Raw genomic sequence first — 25,814 nt, 5'->3', positions numbered from 1 at the left:
ACAGCTCCTTTGGTCTCCTCTCTTCCTCACCTTCTAGCTGCATTTCAACCTGGATATGCAAGTGTGATTCTTTTTAGTCTTTGACTAACAAGTGTGTAACCCTTGAGAATGAGAGAGAGAGACAGAGAGACAGAGGCAGAGAGATAAATGATGCTAAGTAATGACCACTGTAATATCTAAGTCATGAATTCACATGGCGCATTGCAGTTACTTTTTTGTGAATGGGAACTTTGGCAAGTTGTGGTTTCAGAGTTCACAGAAGGGTGTGTGTGAACATCTATGCTTGTTTGTTTGTGTGACATTACACTGCTTGCATGAACCAGGGTATTAGTTTCATGGATACTTTAGTGGAGATTCCTACATTGCAGGGAATTGGACTAGATCACCCTTGGTGTGCCTTCCAACTCTATGATTCTGGTTTTTTTGTCGTCATTGGTTGACCACTTATCACTTGTATTGACTCTTTGAGATCAGCAGACAGACCACATAGAGCTGTAGTGTTATTTTCAACCTGGTTATTTTAAGGGGCCATATGGGTTTGTTTTCAGTTTTCTCGAAATTGAAGTAAAAATATGGATAGCATTACTTTTTGAGTTGCTCATGAACATTAACTATACTGGGTTAAGGAAGAGGGCAGATCCTCAGAACTTCTGAAATGCAACACTGATGGCGCATATATTCATAATGGTGTTTTTCTTTTCCTTCTGGTACTTTGAATGGGCAAACACACCAGCTCGGTTGGTTAATTGACCAATCAGCGCCTGATAATACCTAACTGGTAGCTATTACTAATGCCTGCTAGTGTGTTATATAATATTTTTCAGCACATGGACATCAGAGGTGGGGGCTGACATGGCCCCTGTCATCACACAAAATGTTTTAATAATTATATGGGTATCCCCACAGTCATTCAAGGTTAGAATATTTTAATAAATTTAGAGCAAGGGTGAGGAATCTGTGGCCCTCCAGACATTGCCGGACTACAACTCCCATCATCCCTGACAATTGGTCATGGTGACTAGGGCTGATGCGAGTTGCAATCCAACATCACGCCTTCCGGGTCACAGTTTCCACAGCCCTGAATTGGATTATTTGTTTATTTCTAAAATGTATACACTACTTGATTGTAGAAGAACCTCAACGCAGATTATGTAATACTCTTCTTGAAAAATTGTTCATGAAAGCTGTTATCTTTCTGTCATCAGCCATCCTTTGCATGATGACAGTAGGGATGGATGGATTTAAACTGATGAGTTTGAAGTAGATGTGTCAATCATTAGATCAGTTCATGTGACAAGAGTCTTCTGCTTACTCATTAGCAAAAGGAAGAAGTAAATACAAATTCATTTCTTTATTCCAGGTTGCCCTCATTCTTCTTTTCAAGTCAAATGTCACATTGACTCAAGGACAGTGCTGGAAACATGTAGTGAGTTGCAGCGTGTGGATCCCATTCAGTGCACTCTTCAACCTGGAAGAAAGCCCAAAACCAAATGCCATTTGGCCAAAAAGCATCCTCTGCCAAAACCCCAAGGTTTGTAATTTATTGGTGTTATTTTAAAAAATGTGTTGAATGGTGCATGGCCACCCTATCAGGCCTTCTGAGAGGCTATATGAGCTAGAGGGCTTCCATGTATGGATTGCTATAACTAGATGGGATATTGTTTTTGTTTGTTACTGTGTTAGTATTTTTGTGGTGTTATATTGTGAACCTCCCTCCGATCCTTGGATGAAGGGCAGTACAGAAATTTAATAATAATTATAGTAATAATAGTGAGGGCTGAACTTCACAAGGCTATTCAGAAAGTAGCATAGGTGGTGTAAGTTTTGATCTGAAGCACATTCCAGTGGCACAGAGGTTCATTACTTCAACTGGGTTGCTATCAATGGAACAGAAAGGTATTGTTTGGGTTTCACTTGATTTTTATTGCCGTATCTGCAGTGCACCATTGCCCATTGTTCACCTCAAAGGCATGTTCTGTATGATAGACTAATTTGCTGCCATTCACTTCCATTAAAAAATGCAGGGATAGGGACATTTGCACATGGCAGGTGGGCCAGGACAATCATGAAGAATGGCTGCTTCTGAACGAAAAAAGTATAGCATACTAAATTTAATTGAAATAATGTGTTAGCAGTTGAAATCCAGTCTAAGGGTAATAAATATGTATTAAAAAACATGTTCATTCCAAAGAGATTTCTCTGGGATCTGTTGTATGAAAAATGTATGACTGCGTACACAGTATACCTTTATAGCATATTCAAAACACATCTTTCCCCTTCAAAGAATTCTGAGCACTGTAGTTTGTTAAGGGTTTGCTAAGAATTGCAAGGCAGCGAGGGATAAACTGCAGTGCCCAGAATTGTTTGAGGGAAGGAATGTGCTTTGAAGGTATAGCGTGTATGCAGTCTAAATTTCACAATCTGTAAGATGTATTAAATTGTTTTCTATGCCTGTATATATAGAAAAAGATGGGTTGGATCATTAATAATCAAAATATATCCTTTAACAGGATACAGCCTGGAAGCCCTTCCATCCACTCACAACCACACATTTCTTTCACCGTCTCCAGGTCTGGCATGTTCTTTCTTAGAATACAGGTTGAATTAATGATGTGTCTCTGCTGAAAAAAAATTGGAACTTTACCTCTTGCCTGTCATGTGACCACCTTCTGCCCAGGGGTTGCCATTTTTGGTCCTTACCTTGGATCATGCTTATTTGGGACTAATAACCATCTCCCTCTGAACCTGGAAACCAGACCCCTTGATGGATTCTAACCCCAAAATGATGTCTTGTAAGCTGATGTTCTTTAAAGAACTCCTCTAAGGCAGAAATCAGTGTTCCAACATATATTTTAATGGGTTATCTGACAAATTACAATGCAAAATGTTCCTCCTGGACATCAATTTTCATACCTTACTTTGCTTTGTCCATTGCAGGTTATATATTCATACCTTAGCACTTACAGTGCCAGTAAGTGTTAAAACATAATAGTTTTCCAAACCTTTTCTTCTTCATTTTAGCCACTTCCGTCCCATTCCACACACCCCTTCACCTGCTTCAAGTTAAGAGGAAGTTGACAACATTTTATGTTTTACTTTGCTGTTTCCTACTCAGTTAAACATTTTATTTAAATTCCTGTCTGTTTTGCATATGTTTCTTTGTAAAGTGTCATATATGTTGATGATATTATACAAAAATACAGTGCATGTTTTTTTTAAATGCTGAACCCAACACGCTTTAGAGAGAGGTTCAAAATTTTAAACTTCACCCCTTTCCTCATTAAGCAGTCTGAACCTGAGTGTGTTTTGCCAGCAACTGTTGAAGGATGTGAACAACTGGAATTAATTGCCCCTTTTTTACAGTATCTAGTTTAAAGGCCGGTTAAGTTAAGTTGCTTCTGGCTGTATGGAACAGTGAGATGACATGAACCCTGTTGCTATGGGTTACCGCTTGCATGCTTGAAAAACTACTATTTACTTGTGAACAATATGAGGACCTCGCATGGCTTGCTGCATTTTCCAAAAGACTGCTGCAGTAGGACTAATGCTCTTTCCCACCCCCACCAAAAGAATAGAGAGCAGTACTTGGTAAGTGCTTTCTTACAGTAGCGTGTTTAGTGCAGCAGCAAAAGAGGAAGGAAATTTCTGCAGTTTATACCTTAAAGAGGTGGGGGAAGGAAAAAGAAAGGAATACGGACAATTCTTGGTTTGCTTTCTGAATTTCCAGAAGAATAGGCATGAGAGAAGATCTTTAAAAATCTCTATTAACTCTTATCAGTTTTGTTCAGTGCTTTAATCCAAAAGAACTCAAAGTTCTGGATCACGACTACCGAAAATGCTCATTTCAAGACTGGGGGTTGTGGTGGAGCTTTTGCAAAATGCAGTGTCTATGTGTGCTATGCATCCTGTTTAGCAACAAGGAAGTGGTTACGTTCCGTCAGTCTTTGAAAGATCTACCAAAATGCAAAAGAGAAGCCCAGTGAGTCTTGGCTTAAAACAAATTATTCTTATATATAAAAACAGTCTGGCGCTACATTGGTGTTACTGTAATAAAGCAGTGGCCTTTTCAGCTTTGTAGAGGTGGAGCAATTGGCTTGGTTGCTGAAAGACGGACCATTCCTCTCTCTCACTCTGTTTGTTTTCAGTACCTCCAAAACCTGTTCATCTCCAGCCTGCCGTGCACGAGAAGATTCCTCCAGCACCATCTAGGCCTTTGCCAGCAGATCCCAAGTCAACAAGAAGCCCAGGGCCTGAAGAAGAAACAACACAGACCTCACCAGACATTAACAGACTCATTGAAAAATTCGAAAGTATTAGGTAAGTACTTTTGGTTACTTTTGCTATCCCCCTCTCTTCTTTAAATAACTGGAGGGGAAAATACGTTGTAACAATGCAGAATGAAAGTATAACAACTCACAAATGTGAAATGCATAAAATGGTGTGTCTATTTTAATACCAATAGCAATTAAGCCAAGTCCATCTAAAACCTAGTGGAGAGTTTTGAAATGTGTCTGATAATTGATGATGGTTTACAAGTAAATCACTCAGGGATGACACATTTTTGACAACAGAGGGTTACAGTAAAAATGATGTTGGGCTGCCAGCCCAGATTCCAAAAGGATAAATACATAACCATACACTAAGAGACACGATTCAGTCCTGGCATAGGTGTTCTTGGACAACAAGTGATTTATTTAGGTTGGACGGATTTTCTCTAGACATGATTGATTTTAAAACTGGTTAACTTGTCAGAGAACCGAGAACTTATAGGACTGTTTTTTGGTGTTAAAAATGTTGAGTAAGTAAGTATGCTATAAATTACTTTTATAATTTCAGTCTCTTGGGATGTTGCAGTCTGTTATGAAGATAAATATATCTGGCTAGTCTTTTAGCAAACCGTAAATGATTTATTCATTATTTAGGAGTGACTTTGCTGAAGGCCATGACTTCCTCAATATGGTTCCCTTACATTTTTAATAGGACGAATTTGTGGGTTTCATTTCCTTTAAAAACTGAATTTTATTATGGTTTAATATAATATGAATATTTATGGCAGCCACCTGTTACATTTTAAAGATATTTTAAAGAAATTTCTGTGCCCGGTTGTATTTTTACATAAATGAAAAGAAGAAGCTTACAGAGACAGCCAAAAGCATTTGAGGGCAAGAAGCAGAAAGTTCAGCTGACATGCTCGGTAGTGGTAAGCAATGCTTGACAATTGGCTGGCTTTTTAATGACAGACCCAGAATTTGCCACTTGAGGCAGGCCACCTCACTCAGTCTGAAGTTAGACATAGCCTCTAGTCTGAAAGAGGTTAAACCAAGGGCACTAGCTTCAAAGTGGATTTGTATGTGATGCCAACGACCCAGTGCCTTTGTCTTTATCTTCATTTGCAGGAGGCCCATCCATGCTGTTCAAAGAAACCAGTTCAACTTAGCTTTTAAAATGGAACCTGAGACAGACTCTTCCAAACAGTGTTGCCCAAGCATCTGTGATGTAGTAGGTTCCACTGCATCTTCTACCAATGAAAATAAAGAGCTGGATGAGAACGAACCTGGCATGTTGTGTAGCACTGAACTGTCTAACACAGACATAATGAAAATTAAAGAACTAAATATAGATGATGGCACAAGCGCTGAAGATTGTGCTGATGTGCAGGTCAGCAAAGCCCCCACGGAAGAGCTTGTACCTAAGGACTCATCCGTGGAGCTGAACAGTAATGGTAAAATTCCCAATAGGGACAGTGGGATTGACAGCCCTTCTTGTAGTGTGGCGGGAGAGACTTTCCTGAATGAAGACGGTGTGGAGCAGAAAAAGGTCAATGTGACCGGGAGCTCAGCAGAGGTGGAGACGGACAAAAAGGGTGCCAGGTTTTCCGCTGGAGAGCAGAAAAGAGACTCTGCTCAGGATGAAGACAGTGACATAGATGAGGGAAGCAGTGAGGAGCAAGAGACAGCGGAGGTGCCAAAACTGGAATGTGTGGACATTAATAAGGTAAATATTATATTTTGTATTGGTTTGATAACAGGTTGCAGTGGGGAAGAATGATCTTCAAAATTTGCTGAGCATGCGAAACTGCATGATTTTGAGTCAGATAGTCTGTGACACTTGCCCCCCAGTAACTGAGTACTGCTTGGCAGTGGCTCTCTAAGGCCTTCAGTCAGACGCCTGTCACTTCTGTGCAAAGCATTGTTCTGTTGCTGAGGAGTGAGCTCGCTTGTCTTTCTTATTTTTCTCTTTTCTTCAGTCCTAGTCTATGGTGGATATGTAGTCAGTTTGAGTTTCAGACCCAGCCTACTTTCTTTCTGAGGTCTCCAACTTCCCCTTGGTTTGTTATTGTTTTCTGGGAGATGTTGATGCTGGCCTTTTATTTTTTTATATAATAATTTTTATTAGTTTTCAATTACAGTCCAATAATAGCCTCATGATAACAATACCAACTTAAAATACACTTATTAATGCCTATCGTTCAAATACTGAACTGTATACAGTGGTACCTGAGGTTACATACGCTTCAGGTTACATAGGCTTCAGGTTACAGACTCTGCTAACCCAGAAATAGTGCTTCAGGTTAAGAACTTTGCTTCAGGATGAGAACAGAAATCGTGCTCCGGCGCCACAGCAGCAGGAGGCCCCATTAGCTAAAGTGGTGCTTCAGGTTAAGAACAATTTCAGGTTAAGAACGGACGTCTGGAACAAATTAAGTACTTAACCCGAGGTACCACTGTAATTTAGATAAAGTGCCCCCCCCCCGTGTGCTAGATTTGATGGTTTGATTATTTTATTTATTTCTGAGTTCCAAAATCTTACTAATTTCAGTTTCATTCAGGTCAAAAAAATAATCCCTTATACAACAACTGCAATATTAATAACTTCTATTTGTGTTGATCCATTAAAGGATTTATAAAACTACAAGTGAAGAACTCAAGCTATATCCTTGTTCTTCCTTTGTGTGGCAGTTATTCTGCCCATGGTGTTTCTTCCTGTCCCTGTAAGATGTTATGTCTTTCCCCTGGTTGTTGCTGTTATCCATCATTCCTTGGGCGGAGCTGATATCCCATTGATGTTCCAGAAATTTCTCCATCGCTCCGTCCCGTACTTTGTTTTTTTGCAACTTTAACAGCTGCAAAAGTCACTCTGTCCCAGTAAATACGGTAACCTGTTGTCACCTTTTCCCCTCTCAGCCTGGGAAGAAGAGCAGTCTATAGAACTGCAGATGACTCAGTAAAGAATATTATCAATTCCTTTGGCAGTTCAGACTCCTTTCATCCTTCCTTCTAACTGAAGATATATGAGCAATTATACTTCCAATTAAATTAAATTCCAAGTCTTCTTGGCGTTATTCAGTTCACTTCATAAATAATAAAGGATGGGGAAGAGTCAACTCTAAGTTTCCATCATAAACCTTTTGAAAAATAGAGCTTTCCTCCCTTTTTCCTTTTTTTTACACACATCTCTGTTTGATGTTATATTCCATATTTGTAATCCAATAGAAGGTACAGAAAGAATGGAATTTTGTAAAAAGAATATCTGGAAAACTATTGTAATAATAAACATCTCCTGGCAGAACTAGAATGATTCTTGTAAAATAAGAAACATAATGTTTTTGGTATCTGATAAAAATAGAGAAAGTAATACAGTAATTTGGAACTATGTGTGAAAGAACAATAGAAATAATAATACAATGAGTCTAATCGGAAGTCAAATGTGTTTATTTTTTCTTTAAATTCTTTTAAAATTAATTTTCTTTCTTTCTTTTTCTTTTCTTTCCCCTTCTTCCTCCTTTGGTGTTTTATTTTCTTCTCACCTCGTCTTTTCTTTCTGATTTGCTAAGAAAGAGGTGAAGTTAAATATGAAAAGTTGTCTAACTCAAAGTGATGTTTTGTAGTTTGTTAACTATTGTTAAAGATGGTCAACTGTAATGAATTGATGTATTAGTTACTGCTGATTTATTGTTGTTGTTGGAAATATATTCCAATTTCTTCCATTCTTGCTTGTACAAATATAATTTGAACTAATTCAGAGGAGGGTTGCCAAATCATAAATTTAGAGAAGAACACTTTAAAGAAAGAAACCATAGGCTCCCCACTGTCTTTTGCACCATGTCTTTTAAACTTATCTCAAGTTCAAAGCTTAAAATCTTGTAGCTGATTTCTTCCGCAGTTTGTGATCTCATCTCTTCTAGCATACACCTGTACTTTAGTCTAATTAATAGGAGAATTAAGCTCCAATTAATAGGAGAACCTCTGCTTCTTAATGGCGGCATTGGAGGGTTTTCGGCAGGTGAAGCGCTTTTGCACTCAGCACCTCCCTGCCCCCCGCATTCCATATCAGAGCGAGAGCCGGGTCCCGAGACAAACTCTGTGTTCCCCACCCCTATACCTGGGAGGAATTTGCAGGGATAATTACCCTCAGTCATCCTTGTTTTTCCTTCGCCAACCATCTCTCGCTATCGTGGGGGCTGCTTCCAATAAGGCAGAGTGAAACTGGAAGCCTGTTGTTGGCCTTTTAAATCTGCCTGTTAGAAATGTGACTGCTGCTGTCATTTTGAAATCTGCAGCATATAGGCCAGCAGCTTCATGGTTGATATTCAAAACTTCCAGACATGCAAAGATGGGCAGAGGGAAGGGCAGACAAAGCAAGCTGATACCACAATTTCTTTTCACTCTCCATTAAGCACCGGTTTATTACTGTTCTTTTTTGGAGAATGGGTATGTGTCTCTATTCAGAGGTTCCCTTTCCCTTTTAGCTCCTGTCTGTGTCACTGATGTGATTAAGAAGTAAAGATTTTCACAGAGACAAATTTTTACATGCACAGACTTCGGAAATATTATTATGGAAGATACTCCTTATACGCTGATTCCTGGAGCTGTTAGCAGTGCCAGAAACCACAAGTAGGGGAAGTGCTGTTACACTCATGTCCTGCTTCCCATATGCATCTGATTGGGCACTGTGAGAGCAGGATGCTGGACTGCATAGCCCTTATCCTAATTCTGCAGGCCTTTTCTTCTGATGACCTGTTCCCAGAGTTGAGTAACCATGCTGTAAGAGCTGTTCAACAGTGGAACGGTCTCCCTCGGGAGGTAGTGGACTCTCCTTTCTTGGAGGTTTTAAAGTAGAGGTTGGATGCCCATCTGTCATGTATGCTTTAGTTGTGATTCCTGCAATGCACGGGAGTTGGACTGGACGTCCATTGGGATCTCTTCTGAAGCTACAATTCTATGAAATACTCATCTCACCATATTGATAAGTCAATGATTGCTCAGCTGCCCCAAAACCTAGAATACTGTTTTCAATCAACAATAATAAATTTATGTGGCTTCCTTTTGCCCTGAAGCTTATCATGTACATCTGCAACATGGTCCATAGGGATGACTGTATTAATAGTCTTTAGTCGCAACAATAAAGATACTACAAGGCTCTTGATTATTTTCAAGATGTCATTCAAAATCCAGATTGACTCCAAACTAGCATTAAGCCAGTGGCCACCATGGGGATATCTTGATTTATTTAACCATTTATATACAGCTTTCTATCAATAGATCTTGAAGGATTTGGGTCTACACAGGAGATCTAGGAGGAGATGTCATGAGTTAGAAAATGAGAGGATGAAATGAATCATTAAGTATGGGTACTTGCACAGCTTCTAGTGATGGGGTGATTTAAAAGATGTATATACCATATTTAGGCAGAACTTCTAAAGCAGTTTACAGTTTTGTTAGGAAGCATAGCATTAATAGAATCATAAGTAACATTATGGGGCCACGAAGAGTCGGACACGGCTAAACAACAACAACATGAGTTCAAATAGCCATAAAGACATAGTTTGCTACCTTTCCCCCATCAGAGATATAGTAAGTACTGCAATTGACTCACTTGGGCTTAGTCTCTGAAATAGTTTGTTTTTTTATCCATATGTCTGAGACTAATCAGTGTATTAATATGAGTCAAGTCAGAAGAAAGGGCAAGAAACATTGATTTTGGTGTCATTGCAACCATTAATGGTAGAGTAATGGCCAACATTAAGGCAAAACCTGGAAGTATATTCTGAAGAATTCAGTCTCTCAGTGTGTGTGCTTTGCTCTAGAATATAGCATGATGAACGAACACAGTCTCCAATATAATAAAATATGTCATGGCAAAAAAATTAATTTATAGATATGGAGCTAGTAATATCTATATAGTGGGAGTTCGGATTTAATTACGACCATAGCTGATTGATCTTTAAGTACTCATCAATCCTTGGGATCAGTTTTCCCTATTTTATTTAACTATGCATACCTAGATGGCCATACTTATATGAGATGCATCATATAATCAATGCATTTTATTAATAAACATCTTAATTGAATAATATATTTTATTAATATACATATTAATATAATGCATTATTTTAACAAATAATGTTATATGTGGGGCCTTTTGACCTTTCCCACTGAATAAAAATGGGAAATAAATAACTTTACAACTGCAACATAAAGCTTAGAATATTTTTAACCTGAACCTTTAAATTGGCAATATATATGGAAGGTATTTTAAATTAGTTTGACCAAATTTTTTGAATGGCTTTCATTTAGTTGGAAGTTAAATTTCCCCATGTTCAATTATAGCAGCATCTCATATATGCTTGACTCTTCCTCCAACATTGCATGATACTGGGCTATGTTTTGCTTGTATATTATGCAGATGTGATGTGTTATTTTTTTAAAATATCCATGGCATCCCTGTTCAAATGCCTTCTTCTATAGACCTGAAGATGCAAAGTACAGTGAGGCTTTCTCTGAAGCAGGGATTCACAACTCATACAATTTGACTTTTTTCCTTTTTCAATCTGCTAACATTTCTCCTTCTTTGCAACCCATATCGTTCCATCCCTCCCATCCCCGTTCACCTTCTTCCTCAGCATTCTGTAGAGCACGCTCCACAAGGGGGTCTAGAAATAGACAGGGGAGGGAGGACCATGGGCCTTAGGTATGCAGGACTCATTCACTTCCTGCTGTTGTGGGGTAAATGCTAGGAGTACAGTGGTACCTCGGGTTACATACGCTTCAGGTTACAGACTCTGTTAACCCAGAAATATTACCTCAGGTTAAGAACTTTGCTTCAGGATGAGAACAGAAATTGTGCTGTGGCGGCGTGGCAGCAGCAGGAGGTCCCATTAGCTAAAGTGGTGCTTCAGGTTAAGAACAGTTTCAGGTTAAGAACGGACCTCCAGAACGAATTAAGTACTTAACCCGAGGTACCACTGTATTACTGTTTGGAGAACTAGAATTGTAACGTTAAAGGCAGATTTCATTCAAACTAAAAATGGGAAATTATTAATTTTACTTCATTACATTTCCCCTCTTTCCTTTCTTCTTTCACGGAATCCAAGGTAGCCCACCTAGATACTGGCTAGAAGCAGACCTGCTCAGCTCCAACAGGGTGGCAGTTACATTTGCCTTCAGGCAATACCCTGGGGCCCAGTACATTCCAACAGCACGTGAATTGCCTGTGTTCTTCTGTAGTGGTATGGCATGCCCTAAAATTAGCTAAATGAGGAAAGTAAACCCTGTGTTAACCTAGTTTCTGTTTCCCTGTTTTGTTAAAAAAAAAGTGCACTTGGGTTTTGGGCAATTCTACATGCAGGTATTATCATCACCATCATGTTGTGTACGCTAATAATTCAGTACACCTGATCCATGTAAGCCACAGTGAAAGGATTAATATTGATAGGCAAAACATTGCATTGCATTCGTTGCACAGCAGCTGCTTTCTGCACTAAAGCTCTGGACAGGAAATGTGGTAAGTTCCGGAGCAAATGTGTCTGATAGCCTGTCTTGCTCTGGGGACTCCAGAATGTTGTTGACATCACTTAACCAGAAATGACACAGTTGAAGTAATTAATATAACTAGCTTTGGGGAATAAAGGAGCACCAGCAATGTCACGAGAAGAGTCTTAAGTGGAGCACTTGAGAGACTGCTTCCACTCCCACCCCAATTTCAATTTTCTTTACTCTTTTTAAAACCAGGATAAGGATTCTTGATCACATTGACGTGTGCTGTTTTCTCGGCACTTCCTGGTGTGATGTAGGCATTCGTAATGCAGAGAGATACATTGTTGCAAGTTTGATGAGGCCTCTTCAAAGGACTGAGCTACTCTTAATAATTATGAGTAGAAACCTCTTGAAAACACTAATTCAGGTTTTCATTTGCTCCATTGCACCTCTTCACCTCCTAAACTAGTGTCTTTTTGTAGTGTGCATAACAATTATTTTTCAATAGCATTTTTCAGTGTTCCTTTTATATTGCACTCTGTTCAAAATAAACCTTTCTCTGTAGTCATTGCAACAGTAGCTGACTACTGTGATGATAATTGGCAAGAGCTTCCTTATATATATATGTATATTTGTATGTGGTAGTGCTGCTGTTGCAACCCATCCTTCGGGGAGGATAAGGCTCTTAATGGCTACTAGCCATTAATGGCTACTATGTTCTGCTTCCACTATCAGAGGCGGCTTGTCTCTGAATACCAGTTGCTGCTGCTGCTGGTGGGGCTGTTGTTCTCAGGTCCTGTTTCTGGGCTTTCCAGAGATATTTGGTTGGCCACTGGGAGTATAGGATGTTGGACTAGGTAAGGAGAGAGAGACTTTCTGTTCTTCATCAGGCAATGGCCTTCCCACCTGCCTTGCTCCACCCTCCAGCCCTGGAAGCCTTTCCCAGACCACGACTTTGAGAACAGCAGCAACAGAAGAGCGAAATTCAGGGATATGTTTTAAAAGTTTTATAAGTTGTGCGTCCTTGATTCTCCATTTGATATTTTTACATGGTTTTGTATGTTTTGTGGTATTTTATGCATTGCAATTTGCTGTTAATTTATTGATTATGGATTGGTAATTCTTTATTGTGGTTGATAAGTATAAACTGTTTAATTATTATTTGCTGAAGTTTAATTTTACTGTTTACTATTAGATTCTGATGGATTGTTGAATGTTGCTTTGTTTGATATAAGTTGTTGATTTTAAAGTTATTGTGACTTTTTATATTGGATCAGATTGCTATTATTTTATTATGTTTTCATGTGTGTTGGAAGCTGCCCAGAGGGGCTGGGGCAACCCAGCCAGATGGGTGGAGTATAATTATAGTTATATAGCCCTGGAGAGACCCACCAGGGTTCTTCTTATGCTCTTATCAAGTCATGACCCAAGAATGGGCCTGAACACACCAGTTGAAAACCAGTGATCTAACCTGATGCGGGACACGGGTGGTGCTGTGGGTTAAATCACAGAGCCTAGGACTTGCCGACCAGAAGGTCGGCGGTTCGAATCTCCGCAGCGGGGTGAGCTCCCGTTGCTCGGTCCCAGATCCTGCCCACCTAGCAGTTTGAAAGCACGTCAAGGTGCAAGTAGATAAACAGGTACCTCTCCGGCGGGAAGGTAAACGGCGTTTCCGTGCGCTGCTCTGGTTCGCCAGAAGCGGCTTAGTCATGCTGGCCACATGACCTGGAAGCTGTACCTCGGCCAGTAAAGTGAGATGAGCACCACAACCCCAGAGTCGGTCATGACTGGTCAGGGGTCCCTTTACCTTTACCTTTAACCTGATGCCAATTATTTTGACTGCTGGCCAAGGTCTCTGAAGAGAGGTACCGTATTTTTCGCTCTATAAGACGCACCAGACCACAAGACGCACCTGGTTTTTGGAGGAGGAAAACAAGAAAAAAAATATTCTGACTCTCAGAAGCCAGAACAGCAAGAGGGATTGTTGTGCAGTGAAAGCAGCAATCCCTCTTGCTGTTCTGGCTTTTGGGATAGCTGTGCAGCCTGCATTCGCTCCATAAGATGCACACACATTTCCCCTTACTTTTTAGGAGGGAAAAAGTGAGTCTTATAGAGCAAAAAATACGGTATTTCCCAGCCTATTACCTGAGATCCTTCAGTGTGAGTCATTGAACTTGGGACCTTGGGCATGAAAACCATTTGAACACAGCATCCAGATTATTTCACAAAATGATAGGTTCTCCATTCTTTTGCCATGATCACTGCTCTTTTTCACTCAGCTTAGTTTGAGTGTTGATGCTGGGGTAGAGATGCCATTCCATGTCACTTTAGCATGTCTTTACCCATAAATCTCTTCTGTTCTATTTCTGCCTTAATCTGTGATTATTATTTTTAAATCACAACTTTAAAAGAATACATATTTTACATTGTATTTTCTCTCAAAATACACATGTTAAGTATTTTTTAACCTGAAAGAATTGTTGCAGATGGTCATCTGTCCTGTATGGTCTAGTTGAGATTCCTGCAATGCAGAGGATTAGATTGAATGACCCCATAATTCTAGGAAATGTGAATACTGGTGGATTACTGAGTTCTTATCTACACATTAGTCAAGAGGCAATGATAAGGTCAATTCATAATGGAATACAGAAAAACAGATACTTGAGAAATTCGGTGTTGAGAAATTCGGTGTTGGATCACATCAAATTGTTTTTCCTTAAGTTATCCACTGTTTCTATAGTGGAAAGATGAAGAGAAATAAATTATTGATATTTTTAAAAATCCAAATAATTATCCAATTTAATGGCATTATTCTTAATTTACTCTAATTTTGGCAGACTGATACTTTGCTGTGCATTCTTTTTAGGACCGCCCCCCCCCCCCCCCGCCGGTGAGAAAATGGGCAATAATAAACAACTAATGGGCACATTTGTGTGTAAAATACTGAAATGAAAATACTGATTAACCTGGCTAACTTTTAAAGATAGTGTTCCTGAAAGTAAGAAATGCCTCATTCCACATCACTCTTTTATGGAGTCTTATTTTATGCTGTAAGGCATCAATGTCATTGAGCATTTATCAGAACCTGAACACACATGACTGAATAATTGTGTGTCTTCTCTGTCTTTTGTCCAATGAAAACTGACAAGAAGGAGCTTATTAGCTTTGATAATGTCTCTCTGACTGACATTGCTGACGTTGTATATGGGATATCTCAGCCTGGATACTTCTAAAAGAAGAAATGACATGAAAGTGATTGATTTTAGCGATTTTGCAAGTGTGTGCCCATGTTCAAGCACAACTGCCATACTGTTTTAATTGGTTAACTGGACTAGTAATAAAAAAGTGGAAAGAAGAGATACGGAAATATTCTATATTAGTGCTAAGTCGTAGGAATGAGAGAGGCCCAGGCATATCTTGTATAGAGAGGAATAACCTAATCAAGTGAAGGCTTTCTATTCATTGAAGCCTATTGTTTTTGGAGATGAAAGACAGTTGCCATGTGATGAACACTTCAACTGACCAGGTTATCATATTTTATTAGCTATCAGGGTGTAAAGAGCGGGATTGTCTCCGTTCTCTTACTCGGTCTTCACTTCCTTTGCCCTCTTCTCTTCCTGCTGCTGAGCAGTGTTATATCCTGAGGAGGAAGCAGAATAGAATAATAGTTGTGAATGTGTCTGCATAAACCCTGAAATCCGGAGATGAAGTTCTGGGCTGAGAACTTATGCGGCTTCATATCCTTGCTCTAATCAAGTGTGATGCTTTGCTGTTACCATCAGCCTTGGTAACAAATAAACTTGGCATGTGATGCAGAGCTTAGGAGGTGCAGGGTGCCTTAAATTGAAAAGTTTTTTGGATCTTGTTCCAAAGCCACCTGTTAGAGTTTTGTCATCAGATTTGCTCAGATCAGAAGTCAATAAGGAAGTTTTGAAAAACCAGCATTGCATAGGTATTTTTATCTAGTTTTCTGAAACCAGTAATTTGGAGCCTTATTTTTTAAAAAAGTTGAGAGTGGTTTTGTCCTTTTTTTGTTTGCCCCAATGCATGGACTATAGTTTCTTTTTTCCTAGTGAGAAGGGATTTCAGGGCTAAAGAGACATAGTAGTAACAACAACAACAACAACAACAACAACAACAACAATAACAACAACAATCCATAAACACCTTTTAACTTTTTTGTTCCTCATAAAAGCATTTGATTAGCTATTGACTATGCAAGATCAAAAATCAACAAGAAAGTCTGTTTTACTTTGCCCCTAAACAGGTTTGCTTTTCCCTTTTCATTTCTTGGGTTATTTTGTTTGTTTGTTTGTTTTAAAATGAAGCAGCAGCAGCAATGTTTTAAGGCCATAAGTTGAATTTGGACATTTTCTGTGGAGCTGATTGCCACCAGCAAACCACAGGAAAGGCATACTTTGATTTCTTCCCTCTTTTTGCTCCATATCGTACTAAATTTTACTAAAGGATGCCTTGTGAGAGGGTTCCATAGTTCACATTTGATGACAATGAAGTGAAATATGCAAATTAGATGGTTGTAACTATACTGTAAGAGGTTGCTCTGTACTAAATTGATTTTAGAGAAACAGTGAAACATACACCATCCGTAAAGAGATTCATGAACCATCCAAATGTATACTTCATCAGCTCAGTAAAATGGAAGACTTTTTATGGCAGTGTGCACTTCATCAGTTGCAAGAACATAATATGAAAACGATTACTTCCTCAGCATTTGTAATCTTGACTGAAAAATTCAAATTGCCTTTTTCATGTTGTCTGCAGTGTTCAGAGCCACAGAAGCTGTTTAACATTGCAAGTGAACTTCTTCATACAGAAGAAGCTTATGTTAAAAGGCTTCATCTTCTGGATCAGGTAAGTCTACTTCTATATGGGAAATTAGCCTTGCTAAAAACTTGTAAGAAAACTTAATTTTTCTCTACTAGATCAGTTCATTTTGAACAAGTATGTCTGTATAGCTGATGGTAGTTATTTTGGACAATTAACTTCCTCAAAAGTCAAATTTATCTGTAATAGCTGAGTCAGATGTCTGTTGTCTTTTAACCAATTGTGCAATGTCTTGTGCGGAAATAGAAAAATATATAATTGGACCACATTGTAAAGAAACCTTTCCATTTAGCCTCTTTCTTTCTTTCTTTCTTTCTTTCTTTCTTTCTTTCTTTCACTAGTTTTTTTTTTTGTCTAGCCAAATGTTAATTAAGAATGATACTTGAAAATATTTGTAAAGCACCTTTATATATTACATCCATGGTTTTTCTTTAGTTGGCTTTCACTCTGAATGGCTAACATAACAAATGGCTTTGAAATAAGCAGGTGGCAGATTTATTGGAAATATATATGGATGTCTTTAGTTGAGGAGTCCTTCTAACAAGCTAGACATGTCTCTTGAATACATCTTGGGGAGAAATTCAAAAATACATATCCGTTATCTGTCAACATCCAGCTGCTTAAATTAGTATAAATAATATACTTTTGGTTCTGATGTTGTGTGTGTGTTTTGGTGCAGGTTTTTTGCACTAAATTGTTTGAGGCGGGGATTCCACCCGATGTGGTAACAGGAATCTTTTCAAATATTTCTTCCATCTATCGCTTCCACGAACAGTTTCTTCTGCCTGAGCTCAAAACAAGGATTACAGATGAGTGGTGGGTAAATGAAGGACTACAAACAAATGTTTCTATGTTAAGAATTTACTGGAAACTAAAAACGTCCACTTCTGTAACATGCTAGCACAACAAAATATAATGCACTGTTATTGGTATGTATCTGTATGTCACATCTTTACACTCCTGAGTGTTCCATGAACTTTACAGAATAAAGTTCAGGAGATGGCCCTCCTGAAATAGTTCCACCATGTGGTTTCACTGGCTTTGAAACCCCTGCTGCATCTGAAATTATAGCACCTACTAAGCCACATTAACGGGACGCGGGTGGCGCTGTGGGTAAAAGCCTCAGCGCCTAGGGCTTGCCGATCGAAAGGTCGGCGGTTCGAATCCCCGCGGCGGGGTGCGCTCCTGTTGCTCGGTCCCAGCGCCTGCCAACCTAGCAGTTCGAAAGCACCCCCGGGTGCAAGTAGATAAATAGGGACCACTTACTGGCGGGAAGGTAAACGGCGTTTCCGTGTGCTGCGCTGGCTCGCCAGATGCGGCTTTGTCACGCTGGCCACGTGACCCGGAAGTGTCTCCGGACAGCGCTGGCCCCCGGCCTCTTGAGTGAGATGGGCGCACAACCCCAGAGTCTGTCAAGACTGGCCCGTACGGGCAGGGGTACCTTTACCTTTACTTTTAAGCCACATTAACACAAGCTTCTATCTTGTTTTGCTTTCCTCTGTCTTTTCAGAGGCAGGGATCAGCAGCTGGTGCAGGAACAATGCTCTTTCTCATTGTTTTCAGTGTTAGGCACTGTTCCATGCTTGCATCTGAACTGCATGCTTGGAGCTAGCCTCAGGGAAGCCCATCTTTGTGAAAGCTCCATTTCCAAATCTAGCATACAAAGCCTTGCACCATAAGCACACAAATCACTGCCTGCTCCAATGCCAGGAGGCCGCTGCTGCTGCTCCCCCCATATACCACTGCTGTGAAGACTCCAACTGGTGTTTGCCTGTAGAATTGTAGAGTTGGAAGGCACCCCGGGGCCATCTAGTCCAACCCCCTGCAATGCAGGAATCTTAACACACGATCCCTCATCCAGTTTGAAACGATACTGTGCCCTGTTTAGCTTGGCAAACGTGCTAGCGGCTTTACTGCCACACAACTTGATGCAAGATAATTCAAATATGCACTTTTACAAAACTTGTAATTTTGAATTCCAAATGGTATAATAATAGAAGCACTTGTTTACAAAACAATGGAAGTGTTGTTTTCAAACTCGTGTTTAATTTTGATGCAAGTGAGTAAGTAGAATTTCCCCCCATCCACGTCATTTTAACTATACTTGTAATTTATAGAGATCAATTATATCAGACTGCATTCAAACATAGGATGTGCAATTGTAGTTGCCAGCTGATGTCATCTTCCATTTCCGTGTTTTTCTTTAAATTTGTCTTGTTGTTTCTTCTGTCTACAGGAATACAAACCCAAGGCTTGGAGACATCGTCCAAAAACTTGCTCCATTTCTGAAGATGTATGGAGAATATGTAAAGAATTTTGACAGAGCAATGGACATGGTGAACACATGGATGCAGAGATCTGTTCCTTTTAAAGCTGTTATTCAAAACATACAGGTATAAATCATTTGTACTTCTCACAGTCCATGCCTTGTTGACATTACACATGCGAGGGAGTGAAACCAGAAAAAGTTCCATTCCACAAACTTATGGTATTATATTCAGGATAGGTCTGCCTGTGTAGCTCTGTAGCCAAGAAAACCTTTTAGGGAAGGCAGGGTTGATTTCAGTGACATGTGATTGTGTCAGCTAGATCTCTGGCCAGCTCACTGGTTTTACACAGAGACTATTGTAATAAATATAAACCATTAAATGGGCATATGAAATTTATTATTATTATTATAAACTCTGAATTGAAGCCAGGCTGCAAAGGAAAATAACTTCCTTGAAGAAGCCACTTTTTATGGCTTGACTTAGTGTTATGCCTGAACCTGAGATCATGGTTTATTTCTTCTAAACAAGACGTGAACAGTAAGACCTTGGTTTCAGGTCATGGTTTGTCCAGAGCAAAATAAACCATGATCCTGGATTCAGAAATAATGCTAAGCTAAGCCTGAGGCCACAGTAGGAGAAACAAAGCTGCTGCAGCCTTCTAACTGGGAACTGTCAACATTTGCTGGCTTGCATTAATCCACAGTTTAAGATAAACCTGTTTTTCTCTTCATGCATAGTCATTATATTGATCAGTGTATTCCATCTTAATTAACTTGCAGACTTTGAGTTGAATCCAATGTTAGTTTTACTTAGAGCAGACTAGTTTAAATTAATGGACATGTGTAACTTAGGTCCATTCATTTCAATGGGCAGGATTTGTCTATTGAGTCCCAGTCAGCAGCAGAAGCCCCGTGGAAGGATTTCTTCCTGCACAGTGAGCCTCCTTCCCTCTCCTCCCCCTGGATTCCCCCCTACGCCTCCCTAAAGTGACTGGTGGTGGTGGTGGTAGGGTGGTCATGAGAACTCCCAGAACAGTGCATGGTGGGAAGAGACAGGGGATTGTTCTGCCCAGTAAGGTGAAATGCTTGCACTGGTGGAATGATCAGAAGAGCTTGATGTTATCTTCCTTCCATTGGGTCTATTCTGTATACAACACTTCGTACTTGTTTGTTTTGTGATGAATATACCACTGAGAAATAATGAAATAATAATACTGTTACAGGAAAGGAACATGAATTGGGTAGTAGATGTGGGGATGGACTGCTGTACTGGACTGAGCCTAGGTTGAAACCAAGGTATCAGTAAGAGATGCCTTTGGGCCTGGATCCAGCATGACATAGTAACTAAATGTCCTTTCCTCTCCTTCCCCTTTTTATTATGATGATAATTTGTACATCTGAAAGCAGTTCTATAGAACACTTTGCTTGATTCTGTATTTACCTTGCCATGACCACCAGCATCTTTATGATAATTTTAAAAAACTGACTAATTAAGCATATGAACATCTTTCTACAGTCCTACATCATTAAATGGTTTAAGTACATGGATATGGCAAAAAATAAATAAATGTTCAGAAAATCAGCCTGTTTTCCTTCAATTACAGAAAGAAGAAATATGTGGAAACTTGACATTACAGCATCACATGCTGGAACCTGTACAGAGAATTCCACGCTATGAGCTTCTCCTAAAGGATTACCTTAAAAAACTTCCTGAAGAGTCACTAGACCGAAAAGATGCTGAAAGTATGTACAGTTTTCATCCACATGGTTTGGCATCTTATTCTGTGTGGGGGCATAAATATGTATCATGTTATAGCTTTTCAAAATTAAACCTTTTCCTCTTTTGTCAAAATCTGACAACAACACTCTTTGATGACAACAATCTGATAACTACACTCTTTTTATTGTGGACCTGTTAAACCAAACATGTCATTTCTTTTTTACTTAGTGCACAGCACCTGATACATACCTTTTGCATGATAATGATAGTTCCGATCAACTTATTCTCTGGTAGTGAAGCTTCTGACACCAGTTGGCTGAAGTGTCATGGTGATGCATAACGTTTTCTGACATTTCAACTGTTTGCCAGCCAACTTTTTTGAGAGAGAAATTGAAATTTCTGATTGGGTAGGATTTCAACTTTACACAGGGACAGAAATAGATTTGAGAGGAGACTCAGTATAAGGAAGATATCATTGGAAATGGGTAAACTAAGAGGCAGTAACTCAAGAGGCAATGGAGCTGGGAGAACAATGGGCATGGGAGTGAGAATGGAATCTGAGACAAGGAGAAAGACAGTGGGTCACAATGGTTGCTAGGTTTAGATTCTTAAAGTAATTGATTGGTAGTAATCATCTAGTTCAGGAATGGGGAAATTGTGCCCTCCAGATGTTGTTGGACTCCAAATCCCATCAACCCAAGACTGTGTGACCATTTTTGTGTTTTTATATTGAAAACTGTCTTGTGATCCTCAGAGGAAGGTATATAAAATTTAATATCAATAGCAATAATAAATAATTAAATAAATATGGAGTGGCATAGGTTCCCCATCTGCTGATCTATATCTTTTAATGCCATAATACATTATTCTATATATTACATGTAAATAACATATCTTTGGCCATTTCCTCCCTAGGTGCTATGAGTTGGATGTAGAATTATTCCTGTTCAAAAGTATCCAGGCCAGTTCATGCAATCCTCCCACCCACATATATAGACTCAGCATGTGCTGGGACAGAGAAGCAAGCCTTCCTCCTATAGCTTGCCATACGCTCAGTCTTGCTTGATCTGTTTTGTATGCTTAACTGGCTGAAAGTCTAATGTGATATCAGTTCCCCTGCAGGTTTCCTTCCACAAAGAAAAGTACAGACAAAAGGGGGCTTGCAGTTCCTTATGAGGATTCTGGGCAACTGAAGAGAAGCATTTGCTAAAGACAGCTTCCTTCTATATAATGAATATGTGCCTTGGAAGCACACAACCAGAAAAGGCACAAATTATGTTCCAGATGTGAAACACCTTCAGAGAGGTGTTTGAGGCTGGGCTTGAACATTAAGAACCTACATTAACACCAACCATAAATTAGGGAAAAGAAATTCCTGTTCCTGCACAGGAAGTTGTATAAATAGGGCTGTGCCTAAGCAAAATAACTATTCATATATTGCATGCTTTCCTCTCTTGGTAATTTACTGGGTAATTTACTGTTGCCCACTGTATACGGGGACTCTCGACTCACCCGGTAGTTACATTCTAGGTATCACACATAAAACCAAAATCGCATATAGTCAAAACACATTGGGTTCAATGGCAGGTAGGATTGTCAAAGTCATTTTTCCTGGAACACCCTCCCTCCTTCCCCTTTTTATTTTTTAAAAAATTCTTTTGCCAAGCATGTAAATCTGAATGCACACAAGTTGCAAATTATCTGTGCTACTTATTTCAGTTTTTAAAAATGTGTCCTATGTTAATACTCTTGCATACACACTTGACCCTCACAAGCGCAGGAATATGATGCAATGGATTTGTCCTTACAAACCTGTCATTTATGTGCAGCAGCATTTTTGCAGAAATGCTATACACATCAGGGAAATAAAAAACTGCACTATTAACTGATAACGATCTCAAGAATGTGTAACTGCTGCTGCTTTATTGCAGAATCACTGGAGCTCATTTCTACTGCGGCAAACCATTCAAACGCAGCCATCCGAAAGATGGTGAGTAGAAATTGTGTAACTGAATCATCACCTGAGCCATTAACTGAGCTTCCTATTTGAACCAGTGGTTTTCTCATTACTCCATGAAGACTTAATGTTGGTTTTTCATACTTATTCAAACTTTCTAGATCAAACTGAAGTATAAATTAGTGCCCTTCTATAGTTATTATCTATTATTTATGTATATGAGGTCCGCCCGCCCCCCGGCATTTTCTCTCTTGTGACTGATACTAATTTATGTAGCCATTTTCAAAAACTCATCTTTTGTTGTAGTTTTTTTCCTGTGTATTCTAAAAATGTTCATAAGTTTTAAATATTCAGCCGTTGTTCTTGCAAATGAAACAGGCCAGTTAAGGGATTTGACCCTATATATGGCAGAGAGCAGGTCCATATATTTACCTTTTTTACCCATATATGAATATGAACATATATGAGATAGGTGCTGTGTGAAATTGCAATTGCCTGTGACCCTAATACCATTTTGGGGGCAGGAGGTATTCTCGTCATTAGGCAAATGAATGCATGGCTCACAATGAGCTTATTTATAGTGTGGCAAGTGAACATGTTCCTAAGGTTCATTCCCACTTGGCCAAGTGAAAAATAAGCCAAACCCAAATTAAAGACCATGCTTCTTTCATTAAGAAAACATATATAAAGACAGTTGTCTATAAGTGAAAATCCTATAGGAAATGTAACAATGATGGAATAAGCAGCAGAGCGTATGCTTTGTCTGCAGATGTTTCTGGTTTCAATACCTGTAGAGCTTCTTTAAGTGCTAGTGTTCATGTGGTTGAGCAGATGACATCTAAGTTAGTCAAATTCTGAAAGGTAGGCTTAGTCTGGTTTCCAAAACGGCAATGTATGCACTAACTGCAATAAGAACATTTACAAAGATTAGCAATACTTCTTTGTAATTGTGTTGAAACACTGAAAATCCATAAAACTCTCTCTCTCTCTCTCTCTGTGTGTGTGTGTGTATACACAATACTGAGACAATTTCTATAAGATCCAAGCTTTGTGTATGTGTTTATTTAATAAAATCATCCTGCCTTCTCTTGAAAACATTTTAAAGAAAATGCAAGGTTTATTTTAGATGTTACATATTTACTTGTCTAATTTTACCTCCCAGCAACACTTCTGTTTTTGTTAGAAATAATTATAGGCAATGTTTTAAATGAAGCCATTTGTTTCTCACTCTGGGCGTTCTTTACAGGAAGTAGTTGTGGCTTCTTCTCTTTCTCAGATTCACAAGTTAGAGGTGTTTTCATCTTCTTTATTGAGACACCATTATTCTTGCACAGGAGTAGGGAACATTTGCATTCAAAGGCTCTCTTATCTTGCCAAGTGGATGGGATCAAAGGCTGGCAATAATGAAGAAACCATGCAACTTGCAACACGCACATATAGCAAGGCATGGGGAACAGTTGCTAAGGAAGCTGAAGTGTGTGTAGTGTGTAGTTTTAATCCTAACAATGTTTAATTGTTTTTTAATTATTGTTTTTAGTGTTTTAATGTACTTGTAAGCCACCTTGAACTGTGTCAGGGGAAATGGGGTGGGGGATTAACAACAACAACAACAACAACAACAACAACAACAACAACAACATACAGTGGTACCTCGGGTTACATACGCTTCAGGTTACAGACTCCGCTAACCGAGAAATAGTGCTTCAGGTTAAGAACTTCAGGATAAGGCAGCGCAGCAGCAGCAGGAGGCCCCATTAGCTAAAGTGGTGCTTCAGGTTAAGAACAGTTTCAGGTTAAGAACGGACCTCCGGAACGAATTAAGTACTTAACCTGAGGTACCACTGTACTAGTTGTACTCAGAATAGATCTGTTGAAATCAATAAACATTACTACCTCACGTCCTTCAATGCCAATGGGTCTACCCTGAGAAGAATTTGGTTGTCAGGAAGAAATTAATGGCTGCACTGGAAATTGGTGTACAGACCTTTGTGACACATATAAGACAGTCCCTGCTTGCTACAATTCATATGTGGGCATCAGATCCCCGTGAAACTGTCTTTCTCTAGCTTCCAGCACTTATTACTGCTGTTGTGAGGGCTAGAATTTTTTCTTCTTTATGATCTTGGGAATCAATTTCCTGACTACTTTGACAGAAGAGCTATTTGGGATTCTGTGGCAATGCAATGAAGTACCAAGAGATGATTAAAATAGAGAGGATTAAATGCTTTATGTTGCTAGAGTGCATTCTGTTTTCATGGTTGCTTTTTTAAGGCTATGAAAAACCATGGACTTGCACTGATTATTTCTTCTTTCATGTGTGTTTTTTGTTGGGTCATTGTTTTTTATTTTTTAATACCAATATTTAGTAATTCTTCAGTAGGTAGCATTTCCCCTGTTAATTAATTGAATTATTTTTTTTCTTCTACTGTGTGTATCGTAGAGCAATAGACAAAGACTAGCTGTTAGCTGAGTTGGCATTTCCTTTTTGTGCTTGTAGGAAAAGATGCACAAGCTGTTAGAAGTGTATGAGCGTCTTGGAGGAGAAGAGGATATTGTTAATCCAGCCAATGAATTGATTAAAGAAGGGCATATTCAGAAACTGTCAGCAAAGAATGGCACCGCTCAGGATAGGTATCTATTTCTGGTGAGTTACTTCATTTCTCAGGAGTAAAGTGTTCACCTACTTTGTAGACACAAAGTCTCCTTTGATCTGATTGGTCAGGTCTTGCTGGTGGAGTCTGCTCTGTATTGCACATGTATTTTCCTTTCACAAAAGCAGGTTCTGTTCTGTTTTAAAGAAAATGTTCTTTCTGTCGCCATACCAGTATTTGATGATGCTTTGGGTTTTGTGTAATTGGCACTTTTCTTTTATTAGTTTATCCCAGAGTATTATGCTGCTGAATATTAAATAGTCCACAGACATTAACCTGACAAACCCATTGCCACCAGACTTAAGTATAATCTTATAAATTATCATTAACAATCACAGGCTCATGTGGACATTTTGTGCAAAAAACAGGAGCAGCACTTTGGAAATCTGAGGTCAGGCCCAGCCAGCCATTAGATGTTGATCTTCTGACATGGCTCTCTGAATATAATATCCACACATAGTTTATCTTTGTGTGAGTCCACATGTGACATAGAAGGCTTTTCTTATTTTTATAGTTCTGCAGAGAATACTACTGAAATATCTGCTGGAAAACACTCTGGCATCTTCCCAGCATGTTGTGGGTTGGTTTTGTACAGCTATATTGTACATTGCAGGTA

General features: G+C 39.2%; 1 protein-coding gene across 3 annotated transcripts in view; it reads left to right on the top strand.

Annotated features, from left to right (window-relative positions):
• Positions 1-25,814, top strand: part of FGD3 (FYVE, RhoGEF and PH domain containing 3) — a 110,763-nt gene that overhangs the window by 52,520 nt on the left and 32,429 nt on the right. The window contains exons 2-11 of one of the 3 annotated variants that reach the window (XM_028719019.2): positions 1,361-1,531; positions 2,511-2,570; positions 4,146-4,317; positions 5,397-5,994; positions 16,539-16,628; positions 17,377-17,417; positions 18,838-18,994; positions 20,475-20,613; positions 22,522-22,580; positions 25,045-25,191. In XM_028719019.2, the coding sequence (XP_028574852.2) occupies positions 1,361-1,531; positions 2,511-2,570; positions 4,146-4,317; positions 5,397-5,994; positions 16,539-16,628; positions 17,377-17,417; positions 18,838-18,994; positions 20,475-20,613; positions 22,522-22,580; positions 25,045-25,191 (1,634 nt within the window). Of the gene's footprint in view, positions 1-1,360; positions 1,532-2,510; positions 2,571-4,145; positions 4,318-5,396; positions 5,995-16,538; positions 16,629-17,280; positions 17,418-18,837; positions 18,995-20,474; positions 20,614-22,521; positions 22,581-25,044; positions 25,192-25,814 lie in introns of all 3 variants that reach the window. The other 2 variants (XM_028719017.2, XM_028719018.2) reach the window with 2 other exon arrangements.

The sequence above is a fragment of the Podarcis muralis genome, chromosome 2 (assembly GCF_964188315.1).
Source record: "Podarcis muralis chromosome 2, rPodMur119.hap1.1, whole genome shotgun sequence".
Taxonomy (NCBI): Eukaryota; Metazoa; Chordata; class Lepidosauria; order Squamata; family Lacertidae; genus Podarcis; species Podarcis muralis.
The sequence above is the reverse complement of the archived record's forward strand: the minus strand, read 5'-3'. Positions and strand labels throughout refer to the sequence as shown.